This window comes from Epinephelus fuscoguttatus, linkage group LG6 (assembly GCF_011397635.1).
Source record: "Epinephelus fuscoguttatus linkage group LG6, E.fuscoguttatus.final_Chr_v1".
Taxonomy (NCBI): domain Eukaryota; kingdom Metazoa; phylum Chordata; class Actinopteri; order Perciformes; family Serranidae; genus Epinephelus; species Epinephelus fuscoguttatus.
In genome coordinates, this window is record NC_064757.1 from 438,378 (window position 1) to 465,289 (window position 26,912).

The following is a 26,912-nucleotide window of genomic DNA, read 5'->3' on the forward strand; positions in this document are numbered from 1 at the left end:
AATAATAGCCTATTGGTTCTCTGTTGGAAACAGCTGATGAAGTTCGCATTAGCCGTTGCTATCCTGCGCACCTGCACGGCGTGGTGATAAACTGTCTAATTGATTTCTGTTGGCGTGCTGTCTTGCGGGCCTGCACGGCGGAGTGATACTGGCCAGAAAATAGTCCCAATTGATAGCAAGGTCTGACATAATGCAGGGATGTTTTAAAATTATTGAAATAGTCTAACAAAACACATGCATACTTCTTGTAGCTTAAAACCTTTTGGTTACGTGTCCCCCGTATATCTTCAGAACTACTTTTTCTCCGGTAAGCTACGGACCATTTCTCAGAGCAGGAGGCTTGTTGACAGTAGTGACACCGTCACATCAGAGCTACAGATGGTCAGCGTTTCACACAACTTCATGTCCAAAAACCTGAACTATCACTTTAATTATTCTCTTTTAAGCCTCACAGTTCTAGCTTATTGATTATAGTTCTTATTTATTTGATCTGTTACTTTTATTATATTTATATGATGGTATGGGGCTATGTTAGTGCCCATGGCATCATGGGTAACTTGTAGATCTTACATACACATACACATCTTACATCTACATACAGGTTATGAGCAACATATGCTGCCATCCAGATCACGTCTTCAGGGATGTCCCTGCTTATTCCAACAAGACAGTGAGCCACATTCTGCATGTGTTACAACAGTGTAGCTTGTCGTAAAATAGTGCAGGTACTCCCTCACTGTCACTCTCTCCCCTTTTCCGCTCCTCAATTAGTAGTCGATCTTCATCTGTGTACCTTACCTCAAATGAATATGTGCAACGATTGAATTCAAGGGCCTCAGCCACATAGATGAAATCAGGTGAATAATCATCCATGACACTGAAAATCTTTTAGATAACACTAAACTACTAAACTACTTTGGTTACTGTACTCTCTCCAAATCTCACTCAATTTTCCACTGTTGTCTTTTGCAACAAATGACATCTCCTGAGATTTCATAATGAGACATCCGCTTGACCAGACAGATAACAAACAGACCAGATCAAGTGAAAGGTAAAGAGACACTTCAGACACTCAGTACGTTCATATGCAGCTTGAGAAAATCAAATTATTGGCTTTGTCCGACTGAAACCGGACTTTTAAGTGAATGTAAATAGTTTAGCCTGACTGAAATTGAACTATCTGTAGCTCAACTAACACACCCAGATAATTCGATCGAAAAACGAACTATTGCTGCATGTATCCACTTAGTCCGACTGGAGTTGGATTCGGCGTTCCGCGCATGCACCACTTTTTCTTTCATGGGCTTTCACCCGGAAGAAGAAAGAGATGACGTAGCAGCAGTTCAGTATATAGCAGTGCAGTAACTCCCGAAAAAACAAACATACAAACGCCATGGCGACCGAGAAGCAGAAGACGCACTTCTGGATGGACGAGGAAACTACATTCATGCTCTGCCAATCCTCATTCGTCGTTAGCTTCCTCTTCGGGTCAACCAGAACTAGTTCAATATGCACTATATTAAAAAGGACACAGCGCCGCCTATCGAGGCGGAGTCATACGTACTTGGTTATGGAGCTACATTTGTTTCTTTATTATTCAATCAAACAGAGTAGGTTTTGCAATCAAAAAAAAGATTTGAGAGTAAAAGTATCAATATTGCAATCAAACAATGTTTTATTGCAAGTAAAAAATGATTGATTAAAAAATGCAAATCCAGAAGTTTTGTTTGCAAATCCTAAAGTTTTGTTTGCGAGTCTTTTTTTTTTTTTTGCAAGTCAAAAAGTTTTGTGAGTAAAAAGTTGAACCTGGTGGGCGGGGCCCAAACTGAAAGCTGTAAGACACATCTCTATTGGCCAGTGACAGCTTACAAAGCATTTTTTTTTCTTCTTCTCTTGATTGGCAGCAATTTAAAGGTGCATACCGCCACCTACTGTACAAGAGTGTGCAACATCATGTCATTTAGCTTGTTTCTTAAATTCTACTCTTCAGCCTAGTACGCTTGCAAAGCAATATGAGAGTTCTGTAGTTCACGGGGGATTCAGTGCGGGAGCTGTGGCGAAAATCAATTCTGAAACCGAAGTTTTTCGGGCTCCAGTTTGCAAAAAAAATTCGTCCACACGAGTGGTGTGATAAAAAAATATGATATCCACACGAAACCGCAAAACCCGCTATCAAGTGATGTAATACACATGCCAAAGCAGTACGTGGCGATGTAACTTCTAACGGAAATGCCATTTTAACCAATCAGAAGTCAGAGTCAATACCGGAGTAGGGAAGTGCGGAAAATAAAAACACCCGATTCACATAAATAGTGCGACCTAATTCAACAGCAGAGGTGCCTGATCGACCAACTACACTACCACAACAGCAGCGACAGGCCTGCCAACAGAGGTCCGACCCGGCCGGATCCAGAACCCCCGTTAGCAGGCTCGTTGCTGCTTTCGTGGTACTGTAGTTGGGGTAGCTAGCAACGGGAGCAGTCTCCGTTGTTGGTCGTTAGGTCGGGCAGCTGGATATACTATAAATAAAGCATAACTGATTTGAGTAAAGGCACAAGAGCAAATCTGGGTATATAAACAGTTGGTTTGCACTGTGTTCTTCAGTTGGCAGTTACACCTAGAGTAAAGCTACAAAAATTACCGTTTGTTTTCATTTATTCTTTCAGGTGGGTAAATGTCACCTAAGCACCTTCAGATTTTATCAGTAGTGTACCCTTAATGGGTAACTTGTTTATATAGTTTGTGCTTCGTGATATTGTTTGAGGGAACTGCAACGTAAGGTAACTGCATACGAGTGGATGCAACCGTCACTAATGCTGTTATTACTTTAATTTTGACAATCTAACCAGTGACAACACATTAGCTAAGGTTGTAAGGAATGTAACTGTTGGTAGCTGTTGTTGATTTTGTTTAAATATGTTGAATTATAATTTTATGGGTTATTGTTTGTCGGACGATTGAGCTAACTAACACTAACATCAGCTGTCACTTGTTGCCATAGCAACGGTAAACATTCACATATGGGCTAAGTGCAGAGTGCAGAATCAAGCTTCACTGTAAATATAGTTAAGATACATTGTATTTAACACAGGATGTGGGATTTTAGCAGTTAGTAAACTTTTAGAAAAGCGCTATTTACCGTCATTCTGACGTCAAACAGTGTAGACAGGTAAGTGCGGTTATCCTATCTACACACAACTATGGTTTTCAAAGAAACGCGGTTTTGGGGGCCCAAAACTGCAGTTTCATGTGGCCAAACAGCCAAATCGCATTGGTTCCAGAAGTACACGGGTCCGTGTGGACTAGGCCTAATAATAGCAATAATGTTATATTTGAACTGATGCATTTTGTTTAGCCTGGGCTGAACTATTCGATGGCGTAATGGTCAGTACCGTCGATGCCCCGGGATGTAGCAGTAATACTGACTGTCGAGCGTTTCCAGTGGAGGAAAGGGAATCGTGGGTGTAGCCCGCTCTGTATGTACCCACGACAAACCCACCAATAGAAACTCTTCTCTCATCCATCAGCAGCATTAAGTGCAGTTGAACTTGTAAGCAAAACTTTAACTTGCAAGCAAAGAGGACTGATCTGCAAGCAAAAGTTTTTAACTTGCAAGCAAAGGGGACTGATCTGCAAGCAAAACTTTTTAACTTGCAAGGAAAGAGGACTGATCTGCAAGCAAAACTTTTTAACTTGCAAGCAAAGAGGACTGATTTATAAGCAAAATGATCACACATTTTTACTTACAAACTTGATTTTTGATTGCCGTTCAAGAAATATGCTCTTAAAACAGTTTTATATGATTGCAACAAAAAGACACAAAAATACCTCCATACTTGGTCAGAAATTCGATTTTCTCCTCTGCATGTATACAAAGACAAGACAAGAAGTCTGAGCTATGAGCTTAGCTTGACTACTGCGTGCATGTAAACGTACTGAGTGACTGATAACAATCTCAGCCTGTCTGTGTCAAAAATGACTAATTTTAATGGAGATACAGTGACAGTGTTCAGTTGGCCCATATGCTAACACTGCTGCCCATTCATAGGCGGAAATCCCGGGGGGGACGGGGAACCCCCCCCCCCCCCAAATTATAATTTGAGGAAACTATACAATTTAAACTATATAATAATAAAAACTGAAAGCACCTGTGCCAATGATATACGCAACACAATAGGCCCGTTTCCACTGAAGAAGTTCCTGGTACTATTTGAGGGGCAGGAACTACTACAGGAACGTCCTCTCGCTCGGCCCTTTCAACAGCCGTGTCTCCACTGAGAGAGCAGAGTACGAGGAAAGTTCCTGTAGAGTTACGGTCTCTGGATGTGACGTAATCGTTGCGCGACCATTTTGACCGGGGCGACGTAGGGACGCCATTAGCCGATAGCGGTGTCTGTAATAACTCACTAAATGGTCCGTGAAAAAATTTTTTTTCCAGCGGATGTCTTAGTTACAACATGATTGAGCTAACTGGAGTAGTTTCATGTCGTATCCGACAACGGGAGGCTTTTAACGGATGACGTCCTGATGTTAGCTTTGCTGCTGCTTTTAGCTGTCCCTGTCAGCTGATGCTTTCTAGACATCGTGATTTCCCAAAACTGAATAAATACCACACATATCAACACAAAACTGCTTTGCTAGCTCAATCATGTTGTAACTAAGATATCTGCCGGAAAAAATATTTTTTTCACGGGCCATTTAGTGAGTTTTTATTTTACATGGCGGCAGAAGCTATATGAACGAGCTAACCCTCTTCTGCTGAGTTTTAAAAATGCTGGCTATTTTGTTGCTTTCTGTTGTCGTCACATTCCTCCTTGAGTATATCCAATCAGCATTAAGTAATCCCCAAGCCCCAGCCAGGAGTCTTTCGGGGCCGTTCTGAGTACCTACCCCGAGGCAGGGACTTGTTTAGCCCCTGTAAAAGTTCCGGAACTCTGTCCTTTGGGGGTGGTTCCTGCGGTGGAGACACGAAGCAACGGCCCCGGCCCCCGTAAAATTACCCCGAAGTTCCTGCGGTGGAAACGGGCCTAATATATTTATAACTTTAAAAAGATTGCATTCTCTGCCCTCATCTGTCTCACAATGGTTTGGTCCATGTCTGTATACACTGACACACAGCAGCTCATGGCAGGAGTGACTGTGGATCAGTAGAAGTGTGTCAGGGTAGCGGAAATAAGCTCCATTAAGTGACTACTTTGCAAAAGTTAACTTTAAACAAGAAACATGTCTGACATCTTTATTTACTTCTACTTTTCAACAGAATAAAACACGTTGGCAGTAATCAGACATCGTCTTGTTCACTTCATTACCTTGCGGTTGAATCTTCTGTGTGAATGCAGCAGTCATACAAACAACCCGGACGCCAAAGAAACATTCAAACTCGAAGAATTTTGGTGCAGTTTTGGATTGTTTACATAAGTGTGTTTAGGTAACTGTAATATTTCTATATTTAAAATCAATCTTTGTTGGTCCCCCCCAGAAATTGCTCTTGAGAAGTATTTCTGTTTATTGTCCCCCCCAACAATGAAATTGAATTTTCGCCCTTGTGCCCATTGTGTGGCTGCTGGCTGCTGCCCTCTTGCTCTACAATGGACCACTTTTAAAAATTGTTGTTCACATCAGTCTCTTAGACACATACACATGAGAAAGGGGTCCAGGTTAAACAGTTATCCTTTAAAAAAAACAAAAGTACAAAACAAAATACTCATTATGCAGCATGGCCCATTTTCATTATAATATATATTATATTGTTGTATTATAATTATTGAAACATTAATGTGTTCATCACACAATGTTGCAGCTGGTAAAGGAGGAGCTCAGTTTTATGACTTTATATACTGTTGGGGAGTTCAATCTTTAATAATACATCATCATTTATTATTCGGTCATACGTTGTATAATATTCTGAATCTTCAAAGTAACTAAAGTCGTCAAAAAATCAAGTGCAGTAAAAAGTTCAATCTTTCCCTCTGAAATGAGTTGAGTAGAAGTATTAACCAGCATAAAATGGATATACTCAAGTACAAGTACCTCAAAATTTGACTTAAGTACAGTACTTGAGTTCCACTAGTGTACATTATTTATTATTATAATAATTTTCCAGCTCTAGTCAATAAATGTTTAATGATAACACTTATGAAGTATTCTGTTTCTACTCAGTGCTAATACTAATTGTTAATAGCTACTAATATTTTAAAAAACACAATCTTACTACAGTATATAATGACGAAAACTGTCTGTGGGTGTGTCTGTGTGTCTGTTCCACGTTTTTCTCCTCACTGACTTGATCAAGCCATGTGAAATTTGGCACAGTGGTAGAGGGTCATGGGAGAATGCGAATGAAGCAATATTACATCAATTGGCCAAAGGGGGGCGCTATAGCAACTGACTGAAATTGCAAACTTTGAATGGGCATATCTCATGCCCTGTATGTCACACAGAGATGCCTCTTCGCATGAGGAACAAATTTGCCTCAAGAACCCATAACTTTTGGTTATATAGATTTTCCGCCATTTTTAATTTTTTGAAAAACACTTAAAATCGATCTCTTCCTAGGAAGTTTGACCGGTCTGCATGAAACTCGGTGAACATAATCTAGGGACCAATATCTAAAGTTCCCTCTTGGCAAAAGTTGGAAAACTTACTAAAACTGAGCTTCTATAAGGCAATGAATATTGCGGAGGGTGTGAGGACCCCTCCATTATTGACCCAATCAAACAAAAAGCGGCGCTAGAGAGCTAATTTCTTATCTTGGCCTAACCGCCATATCAATTTTACTAAACTTGGTAGATATGTATAACAGGACGCCTCAAGTCATTTTAAGTCTAATTGGCACTGGGTGGTGCTATAACAACAGAAAAATGCTCAAAAATGGCTAAGATCGCTGTGGCCGAATGTTTTTTTTGTTTTTTTTTTTTAAATTTTGGTATGACTAAGTCATGGTATGGTATGCTGTACATACAGTGGTGGAAAAAAGTTTTCGAACACCCTTAAAATTTTACACAATCTCAAATATTATCATGAAATATTTGTGGAAAAATCTTTTTTGTGTTTCAAAAGGTGTGGCTGCATTAGACAGATACAAACAAATACAAATTATATTTTTTTTGTTTATTGTTTACAAGAAAAACTAACAAAACTAAATTCTTGACAGTTTCAATATGTCAGTTCTCAACATTGTCAGTATCAAAGTCAACAAATAACAGAGAATGTGTTCAAAACTGAACAAAAAATAAATAAACCATCACATCATTAAATTAGTATTTAGTAGTCCTGCCATTGGCACGTAGTAGAGCTCTAATCCTGGCTGGCATGCTCCCCACGAGCCTTTCACACTGTTGAGGGGTAATCTTGTCCCATTCTTCTTGAATTACTGCTTTTAATTATTCTAAATACCTTGGTTTATGCTTTGAAACAGACCTTTTGATAATCCACCACAGATTTTCAATGGGGCTCATGTCCGGGGATTGAGCTGGCCACTCTAAGACCTGGATACTGTGCTCCTGCAGCCAAGTTCTACTGGCCTTGGATGTGTGGCATGGGGCATTATCTTGTTGAAACATCCAGTTTTTACCTCGACGGAACAGTGCACGCGCAGAAGGGAGCATGTGGGTTTCGAGAATGGTACAATACTTGGTAGAGTTCAATGTGCCATCACAGACAGTGAGATGACCAACACCAGCAGCACTCATGCATCCCCAAACCATGATACTGCCTCCACCATGATTGACAGTAGGTACTGTACATGCTGGAGATAATGCTTCGCCTGGCCTTCTGCGTACCCTCACATTAGTAGGAGGAAGATAAAGCTGGAAACTGGACTCATCTGACCACAAAATCTTCTTCCAATTCCTGGCTGTCCAGTTCTTGTGTGCCTGGGCCCAACAACGCCTTGCTAACCTCTGTCTCTCATGATCTCTTGATCAGGGGCTTCTTGATAGCCTTGTAGGACCTTAAGCCATGATCTAAAAGTCGGCCACGTACAGTGCGGGTGGAACACTGGACACCAGTTTGGTTTGACCACTGCTGCTGAAGCTCCTGTGATGTCATTTGGCGGTTTTGCCTGCATATGCGGATCAGGATGCGGTCATTTCTTGCTGAAGAAACCCTTGGACGCCCAGATCTTGCTTTGTCTTCCAAGCTGTTGGTTCGTCTGTATTTCTGCAGAGCGTATCCAACTGCTGAAGGACTGCATCTGCACTTCCTGGCTATCTGGCGGCAGCTGTACCCTTCCTGGCTGAGAATCTTTATCTTCAGGCGTGTTTCCTGCGTTAGGTTCCTTGTTTTAGCCATTTTTGTGTCTGAAGAACTTTCAAATGTGCTGGCTTTATGTAGACACGAAGCTTGGCAACAAAAATTGTGTCTTTTAATAAAAAGAACGACCTTCATCACTGGTACCAAAATGACCCAATACTCAAAATTTCTTATGTATTTTTATGGAACCAATCAATTTTAAGTTTTTAATGGCTTTTTTAGGATTTATTTAGTATTTTGGCTGTGACTGTACTAAAAGAAATTGCACTTGAAGACCTAAGAGTGATTCTTAATGCAATATTTCACAAATGCATGGGGTGTCTGAAAACTTTTTTCCACCACTGTAATCACGGAAACTGTCAGTGTGTCATTCTGTTAGTCAGTCATTCTGTCTGTCCGATGTTTTTCTAATCATTGACGTGGTCAATCTATGTGAAACTGCACATAGGCACTGAGGATTGGCATAGGTAGAAAGCACAAAGCTACCACTGGGTATGGACTAGTTCACAATTAATCTGGAAATTACACGACACCCACCGGCGTATGAATGGTTATCGATCGACCTATCCTGGGTGTCCAGCTGGGATTGGCTCCAGCCCCTCTGCGACCCCCAACAGGGGGTGATGAAAGTGGTGATGAAAATGAATGAATGAATGAATAAATGACACTTTTTGAAGTACACATTCAAATTTTTCAATTATTAGGATGTGTACTTAAACTTAACTTAAGGATCTCCCAGACCCCCTAGAGAGGTCTGAGCTAAGCCACAAATGTCTTCAAAACCTAGACGCACCTCTTCAGCTTTAGACAGAAACATAAAACAGTTGAAGTTCCACTAACAGCAGTCATTAGATCTTCAGTATATAGTGAAGACAGTATAGCGAGAGAGGTTACTCTGGATAATCCACATACCATCTTTCAAAAAGGGATAATTTCTTTAATAGAAAATAGTTCCACTTAAAACTGTCAAAGGCAAGGTCGTCAGGTTAGAATAACAACAATAGTCTTTCTAGAAGCCAAACTATACGCATAGTTTCCACTTGAGGTAAAGTGTTTAAACATTAGGTATATGCCAAGATTGTGCACAAATAGCAACTGCTGAAATCTTATCTGGGTAAGAATACAGAGTACAGTCACAAAATGTAAGCATTTTCATATCAGAATATATGCCAAGATAAACCTCCAAACATTTTTGCCAAAAAAGCTTCTTCTACCAACCACTGTTTCCTACCAGACACTTAGGACATTCTATGACACTGAAATACTATTGCTAAGTCAGGGACACTGCTTCTGAAGATGGAAGGTGTGTTGTTTTTTCAGTGCTGACCTGTGGGTGCTGAGATGGTGGTGGGTGCACTGGTCCTGCGGCCCCTCTCTGCGATAACACTGATGGTGTACAGCATGCCTGGTGTAAGGCTCCTGAGGATGTGAGACTCAGAACTGCTTGGGACTACTTCCTCAGCCCTGCGACCATCGACAGACACGTAAACCACTCTGAAGGAGTCCAGTTTTGCCAGGGGGCGTTTCCACTCCAGCATCATGGTGGTCTCTGTCACCTCTGCAACAGTCAGGTCCTTGGGAGGATCCAGGGCTAATTAGGGAGCATGAGAAGAGATTTTAAATGGGGGTTTAAGATTGGATCACAAAGTGGGATAGAGCACGCACATCCAATATGGATGGGTGAAATGATGTCTGAAAACCTCTGACCTGTTGGCCTGCCTCCGCCCATTATGACATTTTCAAGGTGTAGTGCAGGGAAATATGATCAGCCATGAACACTGTGTATTTTATTTTGAAAATTAACTGGATGTTTAATTTTGTTTCTGTGCACGACTTCCTGCCCCGCACAATCTGCTCTGTGCTGAATTGCTGTAGCCTGAGTGTCAGACTGAAGCTCCCAGAACCTTCAGTCTAACATCACCTCCACTGAAGGCGATTTACAAGGGGGAGGGAATTTAATTTTTCCCTAACCAATCAGTAGAGATCAACGACTCACCCAGAATCTGACGTCATTAGTATCCATGCCTCGGAGGTGCCGAAAACAAGCGAGCATTGCCCGTTTAAAATGTCTCCGTCGTCATGCACGCCCAGCTGCATCGCCGTTAAATCCAATTTAGCAGCTTCCTTAATTTGGCCCTCCATTTGGCCCTCCAGTAGTGGCGAAATACCTCGATAGCATCGTTAATGTGGTCTGTAGGATCTATAGCGGTTGCCATTGTTGCTATCCTCACCAGTTACCCACCGGTGCACAGCTTGACATCAGCGTGGCGCTGATGTCAAGTATGCCAGACCAGAGATGCAAGCCTACTCAGTTGAGTGGGCAGGATCTATGGTCTGGAACCAGGCTAGAATTGCTGCGTTGTGCTCCAGCGTCCGGCAAAAATAGAAGTCCTGCGTATCTGTTGCGCAGGGCTCCGGAGGGCCGCAGCTGTGATGGAGCCAGAACGCGGCACAGCCGCAGCCGGTGGAAGCACACACATTGACTAGAATTGAAATGGATCGGCTTTTGTTGCCGTTCCGGAGCGCAGACGCAACCAACACGCATCTGATGGAATTTGGGGGTTAGGTGAAGCTGCAGTACTGGAGGCTGCAGTTTCAGAACTGTTTAATTTTCCAAGCGGAGGTTTAGTAACAGAGTAATGTAACGCGTTATGATTTCAAAAATAGGAGAAATTAATTAGTAATAGTAATTAGATTATAGTTACAAGCCCAGGTTATGTTACCATTGCCGGTCCTTTCCACTCCTCTTACCCACACTTAAATGGGTCCTTGTCATTGGTCTGACAGCCCATTGGTCCGACATCCCATTAGTCTGACTGTCCGCAGTGCTGAATGGCTCCTGGCAGGCGTATTTCTACCTTGATGGTGCGCCGCACCAGCTCTGGGTCAGCTGGGAAAGGCTTGAGGCAAAGCAGGCTCACAGCTTATGTGTTTGTCACTTTCTTTTTCATTTTAACCCACACGTGGTTTTGCCTAAACCTAACCAGACCTTAACCACAGGGCATCATGATGATTTCGGAACGGACTTCGGAACAATGGGTTTAATATGGTTGGAACAATGGGATGTCGGACCAATGGGCTGTTGGACCAATGGGCAGTTCCCCAACCCCCATTCTGGGCCCGCCCCACCTGACCTCCATGGTCCTCTCTGCTCCTCTCACCCACACTTGAGCATCCATTTGGGGATACCCAGTGTCTCAGTGTCAGTGTTGAATATATTTGCTGCTGCAACAAAAGGAAGTGAGATCTCTGTTCCATGATATGGGTGAAAAGATATTAAAGATAGCAGACTACAAGGCTTCAGAGAAAAACCCAGAGTAGCATGGTGGCGGGGGTGCTGGAAGACTCCAGGGAACCATCTTCTCATACATGGATTACTCATCTAGGCATGATTGCTTTGTTTGAATAATATATTTAGGCTAGATTTGGAAATTATGTGTTCAAATGAGTCTTATGAAGAACATTGGTGCTGTAATTTGGTGTGCTACTGTGACTGTACTTTAAGACAGAGCACAAACTGGCATGATTAACGTCAACAGAAAGATGGCATTAGCAGTAAAGTCACCAAGGGCAACACAAATTGATGCAAAGAAACATCTACACCAACTTAACTCATCTTTATTTATATAGCGACATACAATAGTCTGTTCTTTGTCTCATCAGATATAAATCAGCTTCTTATCTGGAGATCACTGAATTTAAGAAGTATGAGAAAATGATCAAAATCTCATATTGATGTTGTATTAAGCTCAGTTATGTCTGGGAGAAATAGGGTGGACAAAGAAGAGATCTTATTTAGAATTTTCCTTTCCACTGGAAAAGTGCTCCACATACAAAATTGAAACAACACAGACAAAAAAAATAAATAAATAAAAAAAAAAATAAGAATAACACAAGCAACTCTAAAGACTAGAAAAAATATAACAATAAAAAACAAAATATTAAATCAGTAAATCAAATTCTATAGAATAAAATAAAATAATATAAACACCAGTGATAAAGTAAAAACCAAAATGGCCAGAGGCCATAATATTACTTCAAACTCAAAGCCACAATAAAAGATAGGTCTTTAATTTGCTTTTATAAATACAGAGAGACTTTACTGTTCTAATACCCAGAGGCAGTGAGTTCCACATTTAATGGGGCAAAAAACAGTAGGCACTCTCACCAGTACTTTTATAGAACACCTGAGGAACATTTAAAAGCAAAGCAGTGGAGGACATTAGTAATCTTAGCTTGAGCAAAAAAATGTGTGTGAATCCCGGTCTTTCTGGGTTGACTTAATAAACTTACAGAGATGAAAGGAAAATGAGAGAGGAAAGGAACAGAAAGAGTTTGTTTTGAGTTGAAAAAAGTACAAAGGTTTGTACATCCAAAATGATCAGGCATGAAAATGGGTCAGGGGTGAAAAAGGTGAGAAGGATACGAGCCCCGACAACTGCTAGGGGGTCCCAGGGTTATGCTCCTCGATTATTTTTTTGGTGAAAAATTAGCTTTCAAATGCTCATATCTGATTTCTTTTAGATTTACTCTAGTGGTGGTCACATGCAGAATTACAAGATTGCACAAAAACGAAAGTATGAATGTATAATTAAGTGCAAATAAAGTATCTTTACATGTTCACATATGCTGTATAAGAGACGAGACCAGGAGCGGACTGGGACACAAATTCAGCCCGGGACATTCAGGAGCACCGGCCCACACATTGGCCCACACATTTCTACCTATAATCCTCTATATGCTTGTACACACTACACAAATGCTGTCCTCAGAATCAACTGCATAAGAAAATCAGCAGTTATTGTTTAATTCCAGACTATAAAATAAATGCAATAATGAACTGGCCACAAATGACTATGTGCTTATTCGTGTTGTCCCGGTACCAAAATTGGGACCCATGGTACGATACCAGTGAAAGTATCACAGTTCTGAGTAGTATCATGATACCACAGCAAAAATGAGACAGATGTGCGTCATTTCTAAAAGGATAAATCACTTTTCTATAATACATCAATGATATTTCAATGGAATAAATTACTTATTGATTCATACTTCAAAAACAGCATCAACTAGAGCACTTGGAGAGCGCAGACCTCCACCAAGCAGCTCGGATTTCCTGCCATTTCTTCGCTTCAACCGATCACCAACATTTTATCATCTGTTCCTTGTGCCATTATCAACCTTTCCTGAAAATTTCATCAAAATCCATTCAGAACTTTTTGAGTTATTTTGCAGACAGAACAGAATAGAAAAACACCGGCAAACACATAACCTCCTTGGCTGAGGTAATAAGTGATTAACACAGGGGGGATCAAAATAAAATAAATAAATAAAATAAAAATCAACCAGCCACCCTCCTCCTCTGATAAGTTAAGAACAGTCCCTTAAGTGTGGTGAGGTTTGTGGACCATTACCTGCCACAAAGAGAGAAATGTACACGGCTCGTTTCTCCTCTGACACGACACATACGTGTGTGCCGCCACGGCTCAGCTGTTCAGGTACCTCTGGCCAGCCATGACACCAACGAAGAGGAAATTATTGGACCTGGGCTTCTCGGTTGCCGGTAAGCTGTAATCTTCCGGGTAGCCACAGTGCTCCGCCGTATTCCTGTCTGTGACCCCAGTTCAACCCGCAACTGGCAGGATTCACCTTTCGTTTCTGCTGCTGGTTGAAATCTGTACTTGCACAGCATGCTCCTGAATGATTTCTTTTGCTCGCACAAAACTATTTTTAGTCGCAAACGCGAGTAAAATGCTAGCACTGTAGAGCTCTGTGGAAAACAAATCACTGTAGCATATATAAACAAATCTAGCCTGCAAGTAAAAAGAAATAAATAATAACGTTCACTGCTTAAAGCTATAGTGCGTAACTTCTACAGGTCCGTAAATGTCCGTTTCACCCAAGCCACTACTAGAGGAGATGGCACAATGCTGATTAAGCCGATCGGCTCCTCTAACATCTCGCGATAATTTCAATATATATCATTTTTAGTATGCACGTAGACTGGCGACATTCCCGTGCTGGCGCACAGGAAATGCTTCCTCACAACAAGAAGGGAGGGGGAGGACGAGCGGAGAGTGTCACAGCAAGAGGTAGAGCGCAGGTAGAAGGTGAAAGCAACAGGGCGGAGAAGCAGCCAAGACACGGTCCAGAAGTGGATCCTACCACAAAGAAAAAGCCTGGACGTTCGGCTGAAGGTTTATAATTGTATTATGAGTAGTATGTGTTGCTGTTACATGTACTGGACCTAGTACTTTATTATTTTCTTGGAAATGGTGCTATGAATGTAATGTAATGTTAGCAGCCTGGTGTTCGCCACGTTGTGTAGCATTGTGTACATGGTGTGAAGCGAGTGTTACTCTGTGTACACGGTGTGTGGCGACTGGCCAGTGTTACTCTGTGTACAGTGTGTGGCGACTGGCGAGTGTTACTCTGTGTACACAGTGTATGGCGACTGGCTAGTGGTACTCTGTGTACACGGTGTGTGGAGAGTGTTACTCTGTGTAACACTCGGCTTATTAGTGGTAATAACGCATTAACGTTATCCGCTGGGAGGCGACAGAAGTTACGCACTATAGCTTTAAAGATACTCAGTAGCTCAGCTAATACTGAAATGTCACTGGAAAACAAATCACTGCAGCAGCATATTGAGTGCAAGGTGGCCATTACATTGCAGCACTGACAGCTAGCAACTAGCTTGACATTCACTAGTCTCATTGGGCCAGCACCACCGGCCCACTTGGTGACCGTCTATCGGGATTCAATATTTTCTGCAGCTTCGCTCCACAGATGTCAGATCGGAGTGAATGACATGAGGCTTTCTGTCTGACAGACACATTTTAGTGTGTTTGAAAACGACACTGAAAGTAAATGAAATCATAATTAGCATAGTAATGCTAATTATGATTTATAATGTATAATATTGAAAAACAAGAATATGTGAATAGCAGAGCAGCAGTTATTTTGCAATTATATACTTGTAAATGTATATGTATGTTTTATGTGTATATGTGGATGTATACTATATAAGTGCATATTAGCATGCAGATACATTATGCTAAGTGGGCAGTATTACCCCTCAATTGCAAAATTACAAAAATGCATCACCCTTGGTAACCTGCTATCACTCTCCATCTGAGTCTGGACCCAGACACTGTTGGATAAAGGAGATTCTTAGCTTTCTAATGATACCAGTATTGTTTTTGTACTCCCAAGGTTGTGCAACAATTAGTGTTATGGATGTGGAAATTCATGGTATGATTATATATTTAAAAAAATCCCACATACATAAATTGTATTTCTATATAATAACGGTATGAATGTATGTTTGCTTTGTGTGGTACAGTATTTATGCAGACATACAGTACAGGCCAAAAGTTTGGACACACCTTCTCATTCAATGCGTTTTCTTTATTTTCATGACTATTTACATTGTAGATTCTCACTGAAGGCATCAAAACTATGAATGAACACATGTGGAGTTATGTACTTAACAAAAAAAGGTGAAATAACTGAAAACATGTTTTATATTCTAGTTTCTTCAAAATAGCTGCTTTGCACACTCTTGGCATTCTCTCCATGAGCTTCAAGAGGTAGTCACCTGAAATGGTTTCCACTTCAAAGGTGTGCCTTATCAGGGTTAATTAGCGGAATTTCTTGCTTTATCAATGGGGTTGGGACCATCAGTTGTGTTGTGCAGAAGTCAGGTTAATACACAGCCGACAGCCCTATTGGACAACTGTTAAAATTCATATTATGGCAAGAACCAATCAGCTAACTAAAGAAAAACGAGTGGCCATCATTACTTTAAGAAATGAAGGTCAGTCAGTCCGGAAAATTGCAAAAACTTTAAATGTGTCCCCAAGTGGAGTCGCAAAAACCATCAAGCGCTACAACGAAACTGGCACACATGAGGACCGACCCAGGAAAGGAAGACCAAGAGTCACCTCTGCTTCTGAGGATAAGTTCATCCGAGTCACCAGCCTCAGAAATGGCAAGTTAACAGCAGCTCAGATCAGAGACCAGATGAATGCCACACAGAGTTCTAGCAGCAGACCCATCTCTAGAACAACTGTTAAGAGGAGACTGCGCGAATCAGGCCTTCATGGTCAAATAGCTGCTAGGAAACCACTGCTAAGGAGAGGCAACAAGCAGAAGAGATTTGTTTGGGCCAAGAAACACAAGGAATGGACATTAGACCAGTGGAAATCTGTGCTTTGGTCTGATGAGTCCAAATTTGAGATCTTTGGTTCCAACCGCCGTGTCTTTGTGAGACAGAAAAGGTGAACGGATGGATTCCACATGCCTGGTTCCCACTGTGAAGCATGGAGGAGGAGGTGTGATGGTGTGGGGTGTTTGCTGGTGACACTGTTGGGGATTTATTCAAAATTGAAGGCACACTGAACCAGCATGGCTACCACAGCATCCTGCAGCGACATGCCATCCCATCCGGTTTGCGTTTAGTTGGACGATCATTTATTTTTCAACAGGACAATGACCCCAAACACACCTCCAGGCTGTGTAAGGGCTATTTGACCAAGAAGGAGAGTGATGGAGTGCTGCGGCAGATGACCTGGCCTCCACAGTCACCGGACCTGAACCCAATGGAGATGGTTTGGGGTGAGCTGGACCGCAGAGTGAAGGCAAAGGGGCCAACAAGTGCTAAACACCTCTGGGAACTCCTTCAAGACTGTTGGAAAACCATTTCAGGTGACTACCTCTTGAAGCTCATGGAGAGAATGCCAAGAGTGTGCAAAGCAGTAATCAGAGCAAAGGGTGGCTATTTTGAAGAAACTAGAATATAAAACATGTTTTCAGTTATTTCACCTTTTTTGTTAAGTACATAACTCCACATGTGTTCATTCATAGTTTTGATGCCTTCAGTGAGAATCTACAATGTAAATAGTCATGAAAATAAAGAAAACGCATTGAATGAGAAGGTGTGTCCAAACTTTTGGCCTGTACTGTACATGTTATAATAATAATAATAATAGATTTATTTATATATATATATATTTATATGCACACACACACACACACACACACACACACACATATATATATAGTTTATTATTGTTATTATTACTGTGTGTGTACATGTAGAATTGCTATTATGATTCATGAATAGACAGGTTGGAAAGAGAAAAAACAGAATAAGTAGGTAGATAGATATAGAGTAAATATATATGTATGACCGTATGGTTTGGTGTAGAGTGGTGGTGTTTCGTGATGTTTAGAAGATGGTTGGTTGTCATGGCAAAGACATATGGTCGTGTACACGGCTTTGGTTTTGGGATGAATTCTGTTCTGAGTTTAGATAATTTAAAAAGGTTTCCCAGGTATTATTTAAGAGTGATATATTGTTGTTTCTGTAGGCTGCTATCGTCTCTATTGAGATGTATTCTGTAAGCAGGTGGTTCCAGTGACTGATATTACAAGATATTTTTTTAGATTTCCAGTTTTGGAAGATTACTTTCTTGGCAACAGTTAGAGAGAAGAGTAATGAGTTTCTGTGTTTAGTTAGGAGGGTGACTTATGTAATGTCTCCCTGTAGGCAGAGTGATGAGGACAATGGGATTTTGCAACCCAAGATTGTGGAGTGTTTATTGCTGTCCAGAGGGAGTGAACTGGTGTGCAGACCCGAGTGGCATGAAAATAATCATCTGCGCTACCCATAGTGCATTGTGAACACGTCTGTGTCATCAAAAACCATTTAAACATTTTACCTTGAGTGATGTGGATTCTCTGGATAGTTCTTTACTGTGTGAGTTGCAAATTTGTGTTAGTGGTCAGTCATAGTGAAGATATTTTTATGAATTTGCATCCCGCATCTTGCATTTTGTTGTTTGGAGTGTTATAGAAGTATTTGCGCTGGATATAAGTTTATAAAAATTTGAGATTTTTGTTTTTGATTTTCATGATCTTGCTGCTTAGGTTAGAAGGTTGTAGTGTGTTGTTGGTTATGTTAATTTTGGATTTAAATTGTTGGCAGTGGAGGAACTTGTCTCCCCCAACCCTGTACCTCCGGATTACTTAATTAAATTATATGAATTAGTTTTTTTGGAATAAATGATGAAGATGAGTGATTCCCTTCTGTTGCCACGATGGAATGTGTGGTGCTAGTGATGATTTAGTGATTTTAGTGATTTTCCAGCAGGCTGTTAGAGTAGGGTCATCCCTATGTTCCCTGGGGTCTATGTTCCCCGGGTTCTATGTTCCCCATTTAACCCTGCAAAAAAGGTTCTATGTTCCCCGCTTACACAAAAAAGGTTCTATGTTTCCCAGGTTCTATGTCTCCCTCTTACTAAAAAAAGGTTCTATGTTTCCCGCTTATCCAAAAAAGGCAGGAAACATAGCAGTTGCATTAATATGTTGTTTTAACATCTCTAAACACACACAGTGGAACATAATGGGGAGAAATTACAATCAGAAACTTACCCTTTGGGTGATCTATGGTGGGCAATCTGGGCAATTATATTCTTTACAAAAGGTTTTATAATCCAGCCGTTAAATGCAGTGTTTCAGTCAGTGCAGATTTCTTCGAGCAGCCAAAGACCAACTGGTAAGAAAAGAATAATTATCATGGCCGAAATAAAGATAAATAAGCTGTTAAGTGCAACGTTTTTTCGGAAACTCTGTTCAGTAAATCCACCATGATTATTTATTAGTTTTGTGATAAAAATAAATGCATTTATGTTGTTGATCACGGATGTTGATATCACCTGTTCAGTTCGGTCCTTCGACCAATCAGATAGTCAGATTTCTTCCTCTCTTGTTTTTATGACGGTAGCGTCAGGAGCAGCCAGACCACCTGGGGGGTATTCCATCAACGTAGCTAATATCCAGACTAAGGTGTAATCTTGAAGTTTGACTAAACGCCAACTCACAATCTAGCTCCGACCCGTTCCATCAAGTGAAATCAGCTGTCTCCAGTTGACGCTAATTCAAGCCTCACCTGTTAAGCCTCAACTCATGCACGCGCCCAGGGAAAAAAAAAAAGCCCAAACTAGTCGAGTGTCGAAAATGTTGCAAAATGTCAAAAAGCAAAGGAAAGGAGTGAGTGGAGGCTTTTTCTACGGCGGAACAAACACTCCTTATGGAAGTGTATGAGGACTATAAGGACATAATTAAGAAAAAGGCAATACTGCAGCAATTAATAAAGCAAGGGAGGTGGCGTGACGGAATATTGCCGACAGGCTTAATGTGTAGGCTAAGTGACAAGGAAAATTCAGCATTTCAGCACATAATTAAATTGTGTGATAAATTCACATTTATCACACAATTGATTGTAGATTATGACATTTCCGAAATGATCAGTTTATAGGAAATAATCACATTACATTTTGTAGAAAATTCCATTTAGCAAATCCATCAATTCAGTGGAGATGAGGAAAACTGTTAAGTGAATGCAGGTGAGAGTGAATCAGTTATCTATTTCTCATCATTTGGGAGTCAATTGTAAGCTCTATCCCTTATTATATCAAAATAAGGAAAATCCCCTTAAATGTATGGCATGTGCTATAGGATGAGGAACAGACAGACCACAGTGGTATGTGTCCCATTCATAAATATAAAAGATAACCTATGTTAATGTGAACAAATCAAGCCCTATGCATGATGTATGGTGATGCTAGAAATAATCAAAATGAATAGAAAATACACCCTTTTTTACCTCTCTGCAAACAGTTCCCTTCTTTAGCCTCTCAGCATCACCAACACTATACAGGAATGTACCGCTAGCAAAGAACCTCAGTGCAGTACAGACTGACTGCACAGTGGTCAGAGACTGGCTGCGGCGTGGGACCTTTATAATGTGTGGTTCCAGCAAACTGCATAGATACACTATGTTTTGCCTGCTGAACTGGTACCTCTCCCACAGATAGGAGTCTGTCTGTATCAATGGATTGGTCCTGTCCTGGAAGACCCTTGGGGCTGGTGGTGGTTGGAAGGCCCTCTGAACAATGTGGGCCTCCTCATCAACAGGATCCTTGATGAAGGGGCATGCCATTATTTCCTAATTTACTCTCTCTTGCTCTGTCTTTGTGTCTCTCTGGGTGTGTCCCTCTCCTTCTCTGGCCGTTGTCAGTTGACCTTAATTGGCTGTGAATTTGCTGGCCAATTGGAAACAGAGTGGGGTGGGGATGGGAGGGCAAACATATATTCATGTACAATCTTTTTTTTAATTCTTCAGTTTCATTTTATTATAGTTTTGTTTTTATGAAATTGATTTTGGCTTTACTGTTGTAAGTGTTTTTTTTTTTAAATTATCTTATTTTTATTACATTTTAATTCGTTTTTTAATAGTTCATTTTTTTTTATTAATTATGTTATATATTTTATGATCTACATATTATTTTATCATTACATGACAGTTGTGAGTGTGTAAAAGCACTGGCAGAACTATCTTTTAGGTGTCTGTTCTTGTCTATTGAACATTTTTGATCGTAGATGGAGCTAATCCTCACCTTAATCCGGCTACAGACCAGGATTGCCCAGCGGCATAAATTACCATGATTACTAGGCTGGGATTCAGGTTAACCACTGTTGGGAATAGAAGGATTTTATATGTTTTACTATCAGTTGTGTTTCACTATATAAATTTTAGATGTGTGAACAATGAGAATACTGAGATGATTTCAGCTGATCTGAATGTGTTTGCTTTGCAGAAGTGGAGAAGTACAGGAGAGGAAGAGACATGAAGTCTGAGGAGCACATACTGCAACGCTTAGATAATTAGTTTCATATATGGTAGTAAGAATAGAAAGTGATGAACAGATAGTAAGGTACAGCACGTGTAGGGAGTTGTGTTGTTCTCTTGTCTTTCAAAACAGGAACCACGCCCCCACTGTCAGCGGGAAGGAGTCAGATTAACACGAGGCAGGGGCGTGGTGTGGTGAAGGAGGAAGTGGAACTGCCAATGAGCAGAGGACAACGCCTTGCGTGCACAATGACACTCTGTTACGCTCAAATATACTGCGTCAGGGAAAGGACAGGAGGTCAGACTTCGTGAACTGACACACCTTTGTTGTTCGTCAGGGACATGAAGTTGAGACCCAGAGCTCTGTAATTTTATTCCTTTACTGCTTAATAAACTACATTAACTGAGACCGAATATCTTCTCCTATTGCTTCATTAAAGAACACGCAGGACTGAGCTCACACATAGCACATTGGAGAGTAGGATGAGACTCTTAGTCCAACACCACCTTGATGGAACGGAGTTGTGGCTCAGTTTGATGGAACGGAAAACGGAGTTTAGCTCGATATGTCAGGCTTAGCCAGAACCACGGTTTTCATGGTTACTGATGTGAGGCTAATCTTAGCCACTTTGATGGAGCAGAACTCTGGCTCGCATTAGCCAGACTTGGCCATTTAAGCCTGGATTTGCCTTTAGCCTGCTTGATGGAATCCACCTTATTTTCAAACACGGAAGTAAATAGTGATCAACTTCCGTTTTTTTGTGCGTGACTTCCGGTCAGCCGCTTTCCCTCATGCTTTCCCTTACCGGAGCTAACGATACAAGCTATTTTTTTTTTCAATTTTCAGTTGTTTATGTTAGTCAATCAGTTAGTTAGTTAGTTAGTTAGTCAGTCTGTGTATTTTGTATAGATAACTGTGCCCACGTTTCCGTTATAATGGAAGTTTATTCCCTCTAAACACAAATAAATCGCACGTCAATCATAAACTATGAACCAAAAAAGCACAATCTATCCTGAGCGAGACAAACTGCTTGATCCCCGTCTCCAGTGTACCAGCAGAGAACCTGCAGAACCGAATCAGCGAAAAAACACACCGGGCTCTCTACCTGAGCAGCTGAAGCTGCGGCTCACACCCTCGACACGCAGACAGTGCTTCTGCATGCCAGCCAAATGTGTGCGCAACTGTGAGAAATAAATATGTGAGGTGTACACTGCTTCTCTATCTTTTTTCCTCTTTTCTTTCATTCTTTCTGTCAGCGACATACACTCCCAACACAGGTTGTTTTAATTGACTGAGTTGATCATTAAGCCATAGTGATGCGCGGATCGGCTCTGATGGCACCTGAATCAGCATGTACGCATCAACCATCCAGCCGTTACAACATGAGTGAGCTAGCAAAGCAGTTTTGTGTTGCTATGTGTGGTATTTATTCAGTTTTGGGAAATCACGATGTCTAGAAAGCATCAGTGGCTGCAGCTGACAGGGACAGCTAACACTAGCAGCAAAGCTAACATCAGGATCGTCACCCGTTAAAAGCCTCCCGTTGTCGGATACGACATGAAACTACTCCAGTTAGCTCAATCATGTTGTAACTAAGACATCCACTGGAGAAAATATTTTTTTCACGGGCTAAACGCTGATATAGTGACATGAAAAATGTGATATGTACATAAATATAGCTAAACTCAGCAAGGTAAACAACAAGGTGATTCCCATTTACACAGTGGTAAGAGTGCTGGACCGGAAGTGTCGCACAAAAAAACGGAAGCTGGCTGCGTTCTGTTTTGCCTCCGTGTTTCTGTGAAAAATAAGGTGGATACCCCCCTGGTGGCAAGATAACTATCTACCAGTGTTCGTAAACAAAAAAATATTGACCATGGCCGAAATAAAGATAAAGCTAAATAATTATGTACAGTTAATGCGTTTCCCTGTTTTCTTATGGGTACAGGGAAACATGTATGAAACACATAGTTTACATAATTTAGTTTATTTAAAGCAGATTTTTTTGGAAAAAAAAAATTGTCATTGAAATGAGTAAGGCATTTTTTAAAAAATCTTTATATCTAATTATTCCTTTGTTTACGAACACTGGTAGATAACTATCTTGCCACTAGGTGGTCTGGCTGCTCCTGACGCTACTGTCATAAAAACAAGAGAGGAAGAAATCTGACTATCTGATTGGTCGAAGGACCGAACTGAACAGGTGATATCAACATCCGTGATCAACAGCATAGACGCATATATTTTTTTATCACAAAACTAGTAAATAATCATGGTGGATTTACTGAACAGAGTTCCCGAAAAAACGTTGCACTTAACAGCTTATTTATCTTTATTTCGGCCATGATAATTATTCTTTTCTTATCAGTTGGTCTTTGGCTGCTCGAAGAAATCTGCACTGACTGAAACACTGCATTTAACAGCTGGATTATAAAATCTTCTGTAAAGGATAATTGCCCAGATTGCCCACCATAGATCGCCCAAAGGGTAAGTTTCTGATTGTAATTTCTCCCCATTATGTTCCGTTGTGTGTGTTTAGAGATGTTAAAACAACATATTAATGCAACTGCTATGTTTCCTGCCTTTTTTGGATAGGCGGGGAACATAGAACCTTTTTTTTAGTAAGAGGGAAACATAGAACCTGGGAAACATAGAACCTTTTTTGTGTAAGCGGGGAATATAGAACCTTTTTTGTAGGGTTAAATGGGGAACATAGATACGCTCCCGTCAGAGTTGATGAAATTGTGATATTCTTATTTGTTTTATTTTTTTTTTTTATTGATTGTGATAGGAAGAAGAGATCTGCTATTGAGGTGTTTTTGCACTGATTCTGTTCTTATCCTTTCCATGGGCTATTTTGGTTGTGTTCTTGCATCCATTTGAATAAATATTGTAGTTAATCGAATGGAAGTGAAGAAAGTTCTGGGCCTCTCAGCCACCTTGTACTTTATAATTTTTCCATTCCATTCTCGGTGTATGATTTTTCTAGTAGAATTGAGCTGTTATTAAGTCAAGTGTTTTAAATCATTTGTTCATGGGGGTGGTGGGAAGGACTGAAAATAAGTAATTAATCTGAGGTAAATTTTTCATTTTGACTGTAGCAATTAGTCCAATGAGAGTGAGTTGGAGCTTGGTCCAGTGTTTGAAGTCATCTTCTATTTGTTTTAGCAGAGGGGTGTAACTGAAGTTGAAGAGTTCTGACAGTCTTGGGGAAATATTAATACCTAAATAGTTTATATTGCCAGTGTGAAGTGGAAGGGGGGAAGTTTGGTTTGCAGAATCCCAAGCGTCTTCTGGCAGTGGTAGTATAATTGATGTATTCCAGTGTGTTGTGTAGTTAAAGATTATAGAGGAACTGTTGATGATGTTGAAAGTTTCCTGTAGTTACACAGATGGATTAAGTAAATATAATAATAAATCATTGGCATAAAGGCGGATTTAATGTTGTGAACTGGCATCCTAAATTTATTTTATTTTATTGTTTTGCCTTATTGCTGCTACGAGCGGTTCTATAAAAATGGTTAATTGAGTTGGTGAGAGTGGGCGTCTTTTTCTGGTTCCCCAGTAAAGTGTAAAGCTTGGTGACGTGACCCTGTTTGTGATTACAGCGGCTTTAGGTGAGATGTGTTGTGTTCTCATCCAATGGATGAATGACTCAAACTTGCATACTAAATGCTTTTTTGGGCATCTAATGATGCAATTATGGTTTTATTTTGTTTTTGTTGTGATATATTGATTAGATTGAAAAGATGTTTTCTGAAGCATGTCTGTTTTTGATAAAGCCCGTTTGGTCAGGATAAATTAGCATGGGGTAAGGGTCTCTATTCTAGTTGCTAATGTTTTGGGGATTTTCTTTTTACTATCAATGTTACCATTGCTTTTAAAATAAATAGAAATAAATAATAGGAAAAACAGACCTGTCCAATTAGTGACCCATAACAGAAGAAAGGCCACAAAACTAGTATTTTTCAGCAGTTCTAGCTCTACAGATGCACACGTCTGTATTACCTGACCGAAAGATGGCTTATTAGGTCATTACAGTATATGACAGCTATGACAGAGTTCTGCATTGATGCTGATGACAAAAATACTCTTTACTTATATTTCTACTGTTATTATACATATATGATTATTGTCACATGTATACTGTCAGATATTTATATATACTTTCAACATATTGTACCACAATAACCAGAATTATAATTATAATACTATTATATCATTACTTTCATTAATGTTGTTGTAGGCTACTGTCATTACTGTCTGTCCTGCATCTCTCTCTGTCTCTGTCTCTCTCTCTGTCTCTCTTTCTGTCTCATTGTGTCACACGGATTACTGTTAATTTATTATGTTGATCTGTTCTGTACGACATCTATTGCATGTTTGTCCGTCCTGGAAGAGGGATCCCTCCTCAGTTGCTCCTTCTGAGGTTTCTACCGTTTTTTCCTCCGTTAAACGTTTTTTTGGGGGGAGTTTTTCCTTATCCGCTGCGAGGGTCCTGAGGACAGAGGGACGTCGTATGCTGTAAAGCCCTGTGAGGCAAATTGTGATTTGTGATATTGGGCTTTATAAATAAAATTGATTGATTGATTGATTGATTGATTGATTGAAAAACACCACTTGGACGTCCCTGTCACATTGTTGAACTCAGGTATGTTGTAATGAGCTTATGTTTTGAAAAACTTTACTCAGAGGGGGCAGCTGACTTAATAACTGTAATAATAATCTAAAAGCATGAGCGCACTGCTTGGTGAGCTTGTGCTGCCACTGCGTTGTGTATACTAAACCCAGCAGCAGTGCAGCTCAAACCGCGTTGTGTCAGAGGGCTTTACCTGGAAGAGTTTATGCAATATGTACAATTATCATTGATGATGCTCATATTAGCCTGTTTTGGTAACCCCTCTGGCACTGGTGCCCTATACACAGAGGCTGATGCACATGCTCATAGCAGCAGCGCTGGTAAATCTGAGAGAATTATACTTTGGTGCTCATTGCTTCTGTAAATTGAACTTAATGCAGCCTAAGCATCTTAGAACTAACTCTGTGGCAACCTGGTGGGTTTTAAGCAGTTTTAATATTTAAAAAGCCAAGCCTTTTGAAATCAGAAAGGTTATTAAATCAAATAAATTGGGTTCGTCCCTCCAAATTCCCTACCACATATGTTAAATTTACTTGATATATTATTATAAAATAAGTTTTATTTTTATTATTTCCCAATTAGAAAATGTGGATGTGCCATTACATCGACTCTACAGAGTATCAAATATATATATATATATATATAATTTATCAAATATAAATCACAAACATGATATTTAATGCTCCATTAGGATTTGCAGGAGAACAGGTAATGTAATTCTACATGCACTGTGTAAGTGAAAGCATTTTACCAGTTACTGCGTTGGTGGTCGTCGGCAGACTTTCCCGCTCATTTTTCACCGCAGTCACACCCATTCCATACTCTGTGCCAGGTCTCAGGCCTACATAACAAGGCAAAATAAAAATATGGTGATACAGAAATAAAAAGCAAGGTCATATTTTTTTGTTCCTCTAGTGAGCAATGAGGAGACTCTGTCGTCAAGTGGCCAGCTGTATGGCCTAATGGCTCTGGCAAACACAAAAACACTCCAATGTGGCTTGGTTGCACAATAGATGTCATGGTATATAATGGTAAGCCTGTGCTCACTGTGGAATATCAGTGTTGTATATGCATTGACGGATCTACTTGCTATAATACAACAGGCTCTGGAGGCCCTTTGGTCTCTGCAATTAAGTCCTCTCTTGACCTGAATGCCTTTAATTCCTTTATGAACTCCCACAGAGGTCATCACACACACAGTCTTGCAGCATGAAATTATACCAAATGCCCAGGCAACTCATTATCAATAAAATCACAAGCTTGAAGGCAATTACAGATAATAACTGTGTGAGAGAAGTGCTGAGGTGTGCAATGAATAGAGT

General features: G+C 40.4%; 1 protein-coding gene across 4 annotated transcripts in view; it reads right to left on the reverse strand.

Moving 5' to 3' along the window:
• tncb (tenascin Cb) overlaps positions 1 to 26,912 on the reverse strand; it is a 210,708-nt gene that overhangs the window by 99,091 nt on the left and 84,705 nt on the right. For 2 of the 4 annotated variants that reach the window (XM_049578756.1, XM_049578754.1), the window contains 2 exons: positions 26,342 to 26,431; positions 9,581 to 9,844 (listed from right to left, as the gene is read on the reverse strand). In XM_049578756.1, coding sequence (XP_049434713.1) covers positions 9,581 to 9,844; positions 26,342 to 26,431 — 354 coding nt within the window. The remainder of the gene's footprint in view (positions 1 to 9,580; positions 9,845 to 26,341; positions 26,432 to 26,912) is intronic. The other 2 variants (XM_049578753.1, XM_049578755.1) reach the window with 1 other exon arrangement.